This window comes from Gouania willdenowi, chromosome 14, assembly GCF_900634775.1.
Source record: "Gouania willdenowi chromosome 14, fGouWil2.1, whole genome shotgun sequence".
NCBI lineage: Eukaryota > Metazoa > Chordata > Actinopteri > Blenniiformes > Gobiesocidae > Gouania > Gouania willdenowi.
This window is the reverse complement of record NC_041057.1, coordinates 7,660,699-7,673,301: the sequence shown is the minus strand read 5'-3', so window position 1 is coordinate 7,673,301 and position 12,603 is coordinate 7,660,699. Positions and strand designations below refer to the sequence as shown.

The window sequence follows — 12,603 nt, the reverse complement described above, 5'->3', positions numbered from 1 at the left end:
GGTCAGGGTTGGAGAATGGTGTCCGCTGTCATGGTGCTCAGCAGGTTTCTGACTACAGAGCCAGAAACTCTGCAGGAACGAGTGAGTGTTGTAAACCTCTCACTTAACTAATGGAACATTTCATTAGGCAGCAATGAACACAAGCATATCGTATGATCATAACTATGAAAATGAAGAATTCAGAAACTAATGCAGATAATTGGTCTGATGTGCTTCCATGCTCTGTTATTTAAAGCAAACAAGGACATTATTGTTGGTTTTATGATAGAATTAAAAAAACACCTCCTTCTGTCCGTTAGTGCAGCTGCACTGAATGTTTGTGCGGACATGTTTTAACACTTCAACTATGATTTACAGGCAGAAGATATACATTTAGAGGCTGGGCTACATGCAAAATTCAGATATACAGAGGGAATCAATGGGTTTGTGCACTGATCTAAAGCTTTAAATGCTACATCTGTTTCCCTGCAGAGGTGTAAAGAATACTAATATATCTTACTCAAGTAGAAGTGCTGTTACTTGATTGAAATTGTTCTCAAGTACAATTACAAGTAAGTCATACATAAAATACTCAAACTAAAAAAGGAGACTAAATACTTTGCAATTGGAAGTTAATTTATTTTCCTCAAAGGCATCTGTATAAAATAAAAGGGTTGACAAAATGTAGAATTGTTTTTTTTAAATAAAAAACACACCAATGAATTCAATTTTAAATAAATTTAAAAAAAATACTCAGACTCTAAGTATAGCTACATTTATGAACTCTAAAACAGTGCCATGCCAAATGTGCCATGTGGGTAACAACACAATAGGTCGACGCCACAACCTGAACCAAAGATAGTGGCTGGACGTTGATCAGAAATGCCACGACTAAGAAAATATGGATTATGTTCAATGTGCCAGTACATAAATGGGAAAAAAATAAATAATAATAATTTAAAAAAAACTTACTCAGTAATGATTGGGTGTAAAGATGTAATAAATTACTTTACTTCTTTTAAAACGTGGAAGTTAAAATACTGATTTAGAAATATACTAAAAAATAAATAAATAAGTAAAAAACTACCCATAAATGCAACTCGTTTACAGTAACATGAGTACTTGTAATCCATTACTTTCACCTCTGTTTCCTTGTTAAATGACCTGCATAGTGCAGTAGCTAATTGGAGCATTCATAAAGACATTATGTCTGCTCTGATAGGATAAAGTGTTTTATTCTATTTATTTATTTCACTACCTCAAATATTCATTATAGCTTCCACAGAAACTCGTGCAGGTTCAAACTGAAGAATGTCTGTGTGGGCTTAATTTGTCTCCACTCTGCAGAGCACTGTAACTATATCTAACAGAAGTCTACATAGTGGAAGAGGGGGTGGAGCAGAAACATCTATACTGGGAAAGAGGTGTGTGCCTCCCAGCAGCCAGCAGGGGGACACTGGGCAGCTGGTGTAAAAAGTCAGTGGGTCAGAGCTGCTCAAACTGGGAGAGGAAACAGCTTTACAGAGGAAGCTTCTACTGACATGCAAAGAGTGTGAGAGAGAGTGTGTGCAAAAGTCAAACAACGCCTGTTTCTGGGTTGAGCATCTGAACATATGACAAGTTTGTTTTGTGAGAGATCAACAAGTGTGAGAGCAGCAGGATGTCACGGAGGGATCAGAGGTTCAGGAGAGGAATGAAAGGACGGTAAGAAACGCTACAGTTTCTCCTTTAAATGTCTGTGTAAAGTCAACGCTTTGGAAACCGAGAATACTTCCTTAAAAAGCTCAAACATGATTTTCATTCGAAAATCTTCTTTGAAACAAGTTAAGGCAGGGGTTCATTCATTGTTTCACCTGATCTGAATGAAACAAAAAAACAAAAAAAATAAATACATTTAAAAAAATTAAAAAAATAAAAACAAAATTAATGAACTAAACTAAACTTAAAAAATGAAAAATACTAGATGAGTAGTAAAGTAGTGATGATACTATCATGTCAGGACTGATCCTTGGAGGAACGTAGATGAAATATCTTCAAATGCATGTCAGGACTCATCTGAGACCAAATGTATGAGTGAAAGCACAGATCAGATAAAGTTAGAGGTTTTCACATTCAAAGACAAGGTAAAAAAAGAAAAGAAAAGAAGAAGAAGCACCAGCTGGCTAATGGCTCTTATTAACTAATTATTTCCTCAGTGATTAAAGAGATTCAAGAAAGTTAATCATTCAAACACTTGTTGCAGAATTGCCAAGATTATCATCAGCATTACGATAATACTAGATGTGAACATGATCAAACGAGAACATATGGTAGAATCATGTTTCAATATGAGTTGTATTTTTAAAGATAACAGCTGGAGTTTCCATATTTTTGTTAACTTATGGAATATTTTATGAAGTTATTTTAATTAAATATTGCATCTGAGTGTTGTGAAAACCATACATTAAAAAGGGCTTGTGTGTGTTTTAGTTTAATATGCGCTTTAAACCCAAGATAGGCTTATCTGATTAAGGGGGGCAAACACCAAGATGTTGTATATTTCAGGTAAAAAAAAAAAAAGAGAGAGCAAGAGGTCTAATGTTTTCATTTGATAGTTGATTAATTGTCCATTTAAACCAAGCACTGCATGACATTTACAGTTTAGCTTTGGAGAAAGGAACGTGGGCTTGTTTTGTGTCCAGGAAGTCGACTCCCTCTCTGGTTGTACAGTTGAAAAGATAAGGAAGTAGGACGTCAAAATGTGCACACAGTAGGTATTATTTAGCAGGATGCCAATGAAGTTTTCACCTTTCAGAGGACTGAAGGTTAACCAGAAGCCATTTGTTTACAGTTTGATTTATACTTAAGAAGTAGACATCTTCTAACTGAGTCACTCAGAATGGACGTGTCCATGTTTTTGGGGCATTACAGGGTTTTTCATCTGTGAACCCTCATGAGTGGCTTTTTCTTTTTTGTCACAACAAGTAATAAAAACTTCTTCTTTGACATCTCTCGTCTCGTGCTGTTGTCTTCCCACTGGTTATGTGAAGAAAACCAGCCGCAAGACTGAGTTTTAATCAAATCCCCACAGGAGTGTTTAACATAAAGACAGAGTACATTACATCGGAAGTGGTGCATTGTTTTAAAAATAGACTCGACCGAAGACTATGACTTGAAGTGTAACCAACGGGTCGGCTTTCCTCTCTACTCTCGTGTGTTCTGCTGCTCGTGTGGCTCACGTTACTCTAGTATCCGCTGTCTCACGGCCACAGTTTCTCCTTTCTTTTTTCCAACTACTCACAGCATCACAGTTATGCATGCATGACCTCCTTTCTGTTTTATTTCTCCTCTGTAGGTGTTGCGAGTGTGGCTGTATCCTGTCTCACTGGTACTATGAAAGAGATGGACAGCTCTACTGTAAGAAACACTACTGGTCACGCTTTGGAGAGCACTGCCACGGCTGCAAGGACACCATCAGCACTGGACTAGTTATGGTAAAACTGGGTTGTTTTGAACTACAATCACAAAATGTTTAATTATGGTGGAAAAAATACAATGAAATCAATCAAACTCTTGGTCATTTCTTTTGAAAATCATTTTTCATCAATGCCATAAAGCTGCTGGTGACAATCCCTATCACATCATCTTTTAACACAGATTCAGACATCGTATAGACCTCATAGATCAATAAATCAAAGGTATTTGTTCCACAAAATGGGAGAATTTACTCACAAACTAAGGTCCAACGTTGAATTTGGCACTCGTGAGAGTTTTTTCACTCCATCTCAAACACTGGTTGGGTTTGCTGACAAATGATTGTGTTTTTTGACCTGCGCAAAAGTTTCACGCATCACTTTCACTTTCTATGTGGAAGGATTTATTTTAGGACAAGTTTTGTGGGGTAGAAGGATAGATTTAAAACAGAGATTTGACTTAGAACTGCAACTCGTTTAGCTCGTGTTCTTTAGTAACATTTTGAGCAACAAAATCTTCTCTTTCTACAGCAGCTGTTTATTCTTTCAAAGCCTTCCTGTCTTCTATTTTCCTCCTAATGTGGAGGTAAATTCCTTTTTCTTTGTCCTTTGGTCCATCAGTGAAACAATGTTCTGTGAAAACATCCGTTGTGTGGAGATCAACAGAAGAAAGCAGTGGTTGATCTGACCTAATGTCTTTTTTTAAAATGAAAACCCACATTCTATTGTTTTCTGCATTGTGTTATATAACCTGCCTTCATATGCAGGTTGCTGGGGAGCAGAAGTACCACCCAGAATGCTTCGCCTGCACGAGCTGTGAGGTGGTCATCGGTGATGGAGACACGTACACTTTGATTGAACGATCGAAACTCTACTGGTAAGACAGAAAGTTCAACTAAAGCATATTTTTGAATCTGAATAGGTCACCAGTCATCAAGATGGGGTTTATTAGGTCAAATTAATAATATTAAAAGTTTTCCTGGCATTAACTAATAGAATTAATTCAATCAAAATTTAAAACAAAACAAGACCACTCACCGAGAGCGCAAATCTCCGCCAAGCACCAAACCTTCTACAATATAGTAGGTCTAAATGTATGGGCAACCCAGTTTTTTTTTTTTTTTTTTTTTTTTTGAAAAGTCGTGATATAATTCGCAATCTAGATCTGATCCTGATGAAACTTGGTAGGGTAAATGAGGAAGCAACCCGAAATAACTGAGTCAAATTTCATACGGGTCGACTAATGATGAACATTATGAAATTTTGCCAATGATGACATATATGGATTATTTAATCTTTGAAACTGATCCAGAATCAGTATATTGATCTGGATCTGCTCTGAAATTCAATGGAGTCTACCATGTTGTAAGGTCTATTTTTGGCAACATTTTTGTCAAAATTCCTTAAAGAATAACTAAACCCCAAACCCATTTTTTTCTGCTGAATACATATGTATTTGGGTATTAAGTAGTGATGTTTATCAATCCTAGTCCCATTCTTCACATTTTAGTGAAGGTATTTTATTTTTGCATATTTAGTTGTAAAATGTCAGAGTTACTGACCACTAAGGGTTGAATGCCAGCTATTACAATTGAATTTTGCTATTGGCTGACATAGATTCTTTAGTTTCCTCTGCGTCATCATTGTTGGCCCGGCCCCTTCTATAAAAGCTGAGAGGAGGGAGGAGAGTTTCCTCCAATCACAGCCCTCAGTGAGCATTGTATGACAGTTTGAATAAGGAAGTCCACTGTGTTTCGTGTAAAACAGCCGCAGTAGCGTTGATGTTTTTGACTCTGTGCTTCTATTAAGAGCAGATTCTGCGCTAATCAGAGGGTTCATTAAGCTATGTTTGTATTTAAAGACACAGTTATGCTATGAGTGTATTCCCGTCTGTCTCTGCGTGTGTGCGGGCGCGTGTGTATGTCTTATCGCTGTGTGTGAGCTTTACGTCGTGATTGTGTGTGCCTGTGGTTGGAGTGATAAATCTCAGCTGTGAATTCGCTATGTGTGTGTGTCTACAGACACATCATTGTGTGTATTACCGTCTGTGTCTGCGCACAGCGTAGCGCTTCCTGAGTGGGAGTGTCTTACTGATACAGCAGTAACGCCCATAATCAAGGCATTTTTTTAATTTCCCTCCTAGTGGCAGGTCAGCAGAAAGCAGGGGTTTAATTACTCTTTAAGTCATTTTGATGTAATCCTGCTAAAAAAATAAACGTCATTAGAAAATATGACCTTCTTGGTGAAGGTAAAAAAACTTTTGAGATAAGCAGTTTGAAACAGGATAACTGATAACTGAAACTGATTCTCTTTCCTTTAATGACTGTCCATCTTTCATGACATGCTGTCGTTGGATTATACTGATTTTCTCTCTGTAGTGGCCACTGCTTCCGTCAGGACGCTGTCTCGGCTGCACAGCCCAATGATCTGCTCCCCGAGAGTCCCCACATTGTGGCCCTTGTGTCTCTCCCTCCTCATGCAGTTTGCAGACGAGCTTTGACTGTAACAACCACGATCAGCCATGATAAAAGCCCTATTGTCACTGTGGCAGAGTAAGTTTCCCAACTCTAGACAGTTTTAGTGAATTTAGCATCTTCATTATTAAAATATTTTCCTTTCCATCCTTGTTTCCTCTGATTCGCTCTGTGTCACTCTGCCTCAGGTTAGATTTACATGTTCCCAGTTCTGACTTGCTGTCTTCGATCCATGCTGGTGATCGAGTACTGGAAGTCAACGGTATCCCAATCCGAAATATCTCCGCCGATGAGGTAGGCATCATGCTAGCCTGTGATGACTTCCATGATATGTGAAACTAAATAAACTGATCATAAGGGATGTCATTGATTTACTTGTCATTATAGGTGAACCGTATGATCCAGGACACAAGCAGACCACTACAGCTCACCATTGAACATAACCCAAAAGCTCCCGATGCCCTCCTACACTCAAACAATCCTCCAGATGATGAAACGCGCATTCATGACAAACTTTCACCAACACATAAACTTCCTAGCTTGGAGGAAGAGCCAATTCCTCGAGAGGAGGCGGACAAGTCCAACAGAATAAGCCTCTCACCGCCTCCAAATCCAGTAACCACAGGACTGAGATCCAGAAATATTTTGTAAGTCTTCTTGGCTCAAATTATTCTATTACTCATATTTCTCCCCCGTGTGTATTCACTTTTATTCATTCATTTTCCAGACGCAGCTGTAGCATAGATAAGTGTCCACTGTCTCCTGGAGCACTGTCGCTTTTATCTCACAGGAGAGACATGGTTCGGTCTGAGTCTCTTCGTGTTGATCCCGGGGATCGAACCCATCGCATCTTCAGGCCCTCGGACCTCATCCACGGGGAAGTGCTTGGCAAAGGTTGCTTTGGTCAAGCTGTGAAGGTGCCACTGCTTCTCTTTGTCCTCATTATTTTTCTAAAACTTTTTACACAGCGCTGTGATCACTGTCCGATTAAGGCACATGTGTCAAGGGGCCAAATGTGGCCCTTTGGAGCATCCAATTGGGCCTGCAGGAGAATGTAAAAATGACAGAGAAAACATGAATCATTATGCTCACAGTTATTCTGGTGTTTATATTGCACGATTGCAGTCATTTCTAATGTTAATGAGTTAAAAAAAAAAAAACTCAAGTCTTACAAAACCCTTAAATTTTTCTGAAATAATGACATATTTCCCCCAATTAAACAGAAATTGGTCACAAAATCTAGGAAATTTAAAGTGAATATCGCTTATTGCTTAGATATGGTCGGTTTCTTACATATTTTGTATTTAATGTATATGTAGAAGTGCAAACTAGGGCACAATAATGTTGAAATTACTCATTTTTCCGCATAAAATCTGTGGCCTACTTGAGATCAAATTGCTCCGTATTTGGCCCCTGAACTAAATTGAGATTGACACCCCTGCTTTAAGGTAACGCATCAGGAGACCGGGGAGGTGATGGTGATGAAAGAGTTGATACGTTTTGATGAAGAGACGCAGAAGACGTTCTCAAAGGAGGTAAGAAGTTACCATAGTCAAGCATAAAAAACTTTTGGTTGAGTTTCTTTAGCCTCCAATCATCTCTGTTTTCCCAGGTAAAGGTGATGCGCTGCCTCGACCATGAAAACGTATTAAAGTTCATCGGACTGTTTTATAAAGACAAGAGGATACATTTTGTCTCGGAATACATTCAAGGAGGAACTCTTCGGGAAACAATCATAAAAATGGTGGGTTAACACACACAACTTGATTAACTTTGTTAATCTTGTGTAATCTTAAGTGGACTAATGCAGAAGGTTTGTCATCATAGGAGGAGGATTTTCCCTGGAATATAAGAGTTGGATATGCCAAAGACATTGCAGCGGGAATGGTGAGTTTTTCCTGGTGACTGAGCGATGCAAATTAACTCAGAATGAGAGACAAGTTACCTGTTAAACATAATGTGTCTACTTTAAAGGCTTACCTACACTCCATGAATGTAATCCACCGGGATCTCAACTCATACAACTGCCTAGTCAGAGAGGTAAGCCACTAAGCAAGTTTCTTTCTCTATCAGTTTTATTCTTGACATTCTTAAGTTTATTAAATCAAAGGTTGAAATTGGCAGTGACATGTGCAATATTTCCTTAAAGCAACTCTGGCCGCAGATGCAGATAAAGTCCATCAGCATATGGGAAAAGAATGTAAATAAATAGTTTGTTGTCTTGAACGTTTTCTATAATAACAGATGGAGGTAGACCTGGGGTGGTATCCAAATTTTATATCATCAAACCTTCTCCCTATTTTACTGTGGTATACGGTATTACCTTGACTAATTAAAAATGATGACGTAAGGCTGAGGGTGCATTCACATCGAACGCGACTGCAGTCACTTCAATCACCTGTGATGAGTCGCTTGAACATAGTGATGCTTTTTGGTCACTCCATCACTTCATCGCTCCAGTGACATCATGACCAGGGAACTGCATGTGTGTGTTATGGAGCCGAATGTCAGGGGAGAGAAAAGACTGATCGCTTCTTCTCCGGCCGTATGTTTACAGCACTTATCATTAACAGCGCCGCTTTTACGGTTTATGATTGACTTACGAAGTTACTAAGGGATGAGTTCACTCAGAATGTTGGCTTATTTAAGGAGTTAACCGCTTTAATTTTGCCCCGGTAAGTTGAGGAAGCCTCCTGCTGCAGCCGTCTCACTGTAGCGGGAGGGAGGAGCTGCTGCCTCGGCTTTACAGACGGTGAAGGACAGGAGATTTGTCGCTTGAAAAGTTCACATTTTTCAACTTTGAGCGACGAGGTCGCATTTGACCTAGTTGTTCAAATCACGCAAGTCACGTTCCTTGAGGGGAGATAACTTGAGGTTGCGTCATTGACATTGATTTGATTGTAATCAGCACAAGTGCTCCTGGACATAGAATCATGTTTAGGCATGAAATAAATTATGTTTAATATTTAATCCTTATCTCCTATAGAAGTGCATTGCAGTTTTTTTTTTAAAAGACATTATTGAAACTGATACCATTTCTATTTTTATGACCCTCACAGTATACGGTATTACCACCCAAGCCTTCTTCTTTGTATGTTGCATTTTTTAATGCAATGATTAATCAGATTGTAACCTGATCCAATCCTGCCTTGATTTCTGACCAGAACCAATCAGTGGTGGTGGCAGATTTTGGACTGGCCAGACTGGTGATGGATAGGAGAAATCAGGGCAAAACGTCCTCCCTGGAACGGCCAGCAAAGGGAACGCTGTGCGAGGTTCGCAGACTGGACCGAAAGAAGCGCTACACAGTCGTGGGAAACCCTTACTGGATGGCCCCCGAGATGATCCATGGTAAAGGACGCAAAGGACAAACTCCAGAAACCTAATCGTATCCTGCATGTTCTTCTTTATTCTTCTTCTTCCGAGGAAATCCTACATCCCTTGCGCAAAAGATCCCCAAATTTTGCACAAAGGTCCAGTTCCATGCCAGATTACCACAGCTGCTAAACAGACCAATCATCCTAAACGTGGCGCTACAGCAAGCCTCTAAAGTTCAAAATTCTTAAAATTCACAACAAATCGACTACAATGTGCTACAGATTTGCCTTTACCTAAATGTAGCCCCAACCGTGAAGAAACCTTCGTACACTCAAACCTATTGAAAATTATGAACTCAATCATTACTCACAATTTTCCCTCAAATGACACCAAACTAAAATCTAGGCTAAAGTGCATCATAATGTTTGACAGTAAATGGTGACATATGCATATTCTCTCAACTGTGTGAAATATACATTTTCAATGTTCATTTTACAGCAGTTTAAATTTTAAATAAAATAATGGGATTTTTAAGCATTATTTTTTTTTCCAACTTATGGAAACCAATAAATCACAGTTTAAAACAAATAACCAACATCTCCATGCTGTCTAGATGCAATTTGTGTATTTTCGGATGTTTGTCTTGATAACGTTTGAATTCTGCCTTTAAACGCTACTAGCTGTTGTCATTACCTGCATAACTACCTGCTATAATTGTTGATTGTTTCATGTGTAAGAACAGTGAGAAGTCCTTTATTTTATAGTTTTTTTCTCTCTTCACTTCTCAGGTAAAAGCTATGATGAGCGTGTGGACATCTTCTCCTTTGGCATCATGATATGTGAGGTGAGGCAAAAGTAAAGCAATCATTGTAAAGTACGTATTTAACAACTGAGTAAAACAATAGCAGATGAGTGAGTAAGCTATCCAACTGCTCTATTAAAAATTTAAATCTCTGCCATCAAAAACACTATGATATAGGAAGGATATGATCCAGCTTGTGTCTGCAATGCCCTGGGAGTGTTTTAAAGTTTAGTGTTTCCATGTGTTTCTAAGATAATAGGGAGAGTGAATGCTGACCCAGACTACCTTCCTCGGACCAGTGACTTTGGACTAAATGTAGCTGGTTTCCTGCAGCAGTGCTACACTCCACTGTGCCCTCCTGCCTTCCTCCCACTGGCTGCAATCTGCTGTGACATGGATCCTGATAAACGGTATTCCAAACTCTTTCAACCACTTAAAAGACTTCTATCAGCCGTTATTAGCCATAAAGTGTGGTATCAATTGACTTTGGTACCATCTCTTCCACCAATATTGAAAATTTGATATGTGATGTTGCTTGAAACAACCTAATCTAAATTAATATGGCACTTTTTCCACAACTTTAGTTAATAAGTTTTCCTTTTTTGCACTGATGATGTTTATTTGTTGAATACATCCAGTGGGTATCACATTAAAAGGAGCCTTAACTTGTTATTTCCTTGAAGATATGATGAAACATAAATAAAGTCTAAAGGGGACACTCATAAATCTCTGTTCAAAATCACATACTTACTTACTACACATACTAAGTCTGGCGTCAAAATTAGTATGTAGTGCGTACACATTAGATCGTATGGAAAGATTGAGTATGCAAGAAATACCCGCATGTTTACGATATAGGGACATTTTGAAGTGTGCACGGTGGGCACACTAGTCAGATTCAACCTCAGTCTCCGAAAAAGTTGGCCTGTCGTGTTTCCGTGAGTTTTATTGATCAAATGACCACATGTCAATATTCTACTTGGTCACTTTCAAAAGTGGCAAATCAACGGAGATATTTAGCCTCAGTGTGCTTCAAGTTTTTGGTGTTGTAGGTTTGAAATGCATCTTGGGAAACTTTGAAGTACACTTCAGTGGGAACGGTCATCACCGGTCATTGTCCATAAGTGAATAATGAATGATCAAATGACCAGATGTTGATATTCTACCTCGTCTCTTTCTCACTTAAAATGTGAAACAACAGAGATATTTAGCCTCAGTGTGCTTCAGGTTTTTCTTGTAGGTGTAAAATGCATATTGGGAAACTTTGAAGAATACTTCAGTGGGAACGGTTATCATCCTAATCATACTTATTGAGTTTGTAGTGCCATTTCAAACACAGCTTCTCATTTCTGCATCTTTTTGCCTTCCAGTCTATCCTTTTCCAAGCTGGAGGAGTGCCTGGAGAACCTGCTGATGCACCAGGACATTGGTCTGCCGTTACTTTCTGAGATAGATCAGCTCTCCAGAGTCTTTTGGCAGAAAAACAAGCACCACATTTCACCTCACAACCAGAACCATACTGATGATGAACCAGTTCATCACACTCCCCCAGTGAAGCAGAACCCTGGAGCTCAACAATGTTCAGACGACAAGGACAACCAACAGACAAGGTGCCTAACTCAGAGCGAAGATAACGTATCTGAAAGTCATTCAGATGGAGAGAAGACCACACATTTGCACCCTCGTGTCCAAGTCGGCTCAGAAAGTGGTCAGAGTCCTGAAAATAGTAACTTCGAAGGACAACAAAAAGAAGACTCTACACAAGTAGAGAAGTCTCGGTCAAACAGGAGCAGGAGGATATTTAGAGCAACGTGGGATGGACCCACAGAAGACGGTTCTTTTCTCTGACGTCACAGATGAACCGTGTTCAGGAACGAAGGTTGTTATCAAGATGTTTGCCTTTTTTGAACAACTGGAAGACGATGTTTTGAGAACTGTGCCTGGAAAAGCTGTGGAATTAGGAAGGAAAGCGTACGTAGAATGGGAAATTCTTGCTCATGATCTCACCTCATACTATGTTTTGTGAACTGGTATAAATATGTTCAACAAGAGCTCAGCTGCAAACAGAATTTATTTAATATGTGTGGACAGAGAATGTAAATGCAGGCATTGTTTACTATTTATTCTGTGTAACATAATAACAATTTGTGTTTGTTCATCTGTCTGTCTGACTGTTTTACTTAATTTGTTCTCAGCTGAACCTGCAGATATCAGGGTTCCAAGCTCACGTTTTCCCTGAAGCTGTGAAACTTGTGGCACTTTAAAGTTTTAGCTGCTTTGTATTGTGTTATTTATCTGAATGCCTAATGTCTTACCTACAAAGGTTCAACCATGTCTGATATACTGAGCTGTACTACTACTGATGTGATAACATAATAAAATATTCCAAGTTGTTACTTAAGTTTCAGGTTGTTGTTTTTTTTACCCTTTTCATCTTACAAACTTCAAAAAGTAAATGGAAAAAAAAACAAAAATGTTAATTTTGAAATCATTGTTATTTAGAAAACAGTGTTATAAACAGCCATCACCCACTTTATTCACTCTCAGACCTATTAAACATGCATTTGTCTAAAAATAC

The 12,603-nt window shown here is 38.7% G+C and overlaps 1 protein-coding gene across 1 annotated transcript; it reads left to right on the top strand.

The window, feature by feature from the left end:
• Nucleotides 1–1,455: 1,455 nt before the first annotated feature.
• Nucleotides 1,456–12,421, top strand: LOC114475238 (LIM domain kinase 1-like). Its single transcript, XM_028465905.1, has 15 exons — nucleotides 1,456–1,683; nucleotides 3,314–3,452; nucleotides 4,199–4,308; nucleotides 5,810–5,983; nucleotides 6,094–6,199; nucleotides 6,293–6,552; nucleotides 6,633–6,822; nucleotides 7,354–7,440; nucleotides 7,518–7,649; nucleotides 7,733–7,792; nucleotides 7,880–7,945; nucleotides 9,070–9,256; nucleotides 10,012–10,067; nucleotides 10,278–10,435; nucleotides 11,396–12,421. The coding sequence occupies exons 1-15, from the start codon at nucleotides 1,640–1,642 to the stop codon at nucleotides 11,871–11,873; spliced, it is 2,247 nt and encodes a 748-aa protein (XP_028321706.1). The 5' UTR covers nucleotides 1,456–1,639; the 3' UTR covers nucleotides 11,874–12,421.
• The last annotated feature ends 182 nt before the right edge of the window (nucleotides 12,422–12,603 follow it).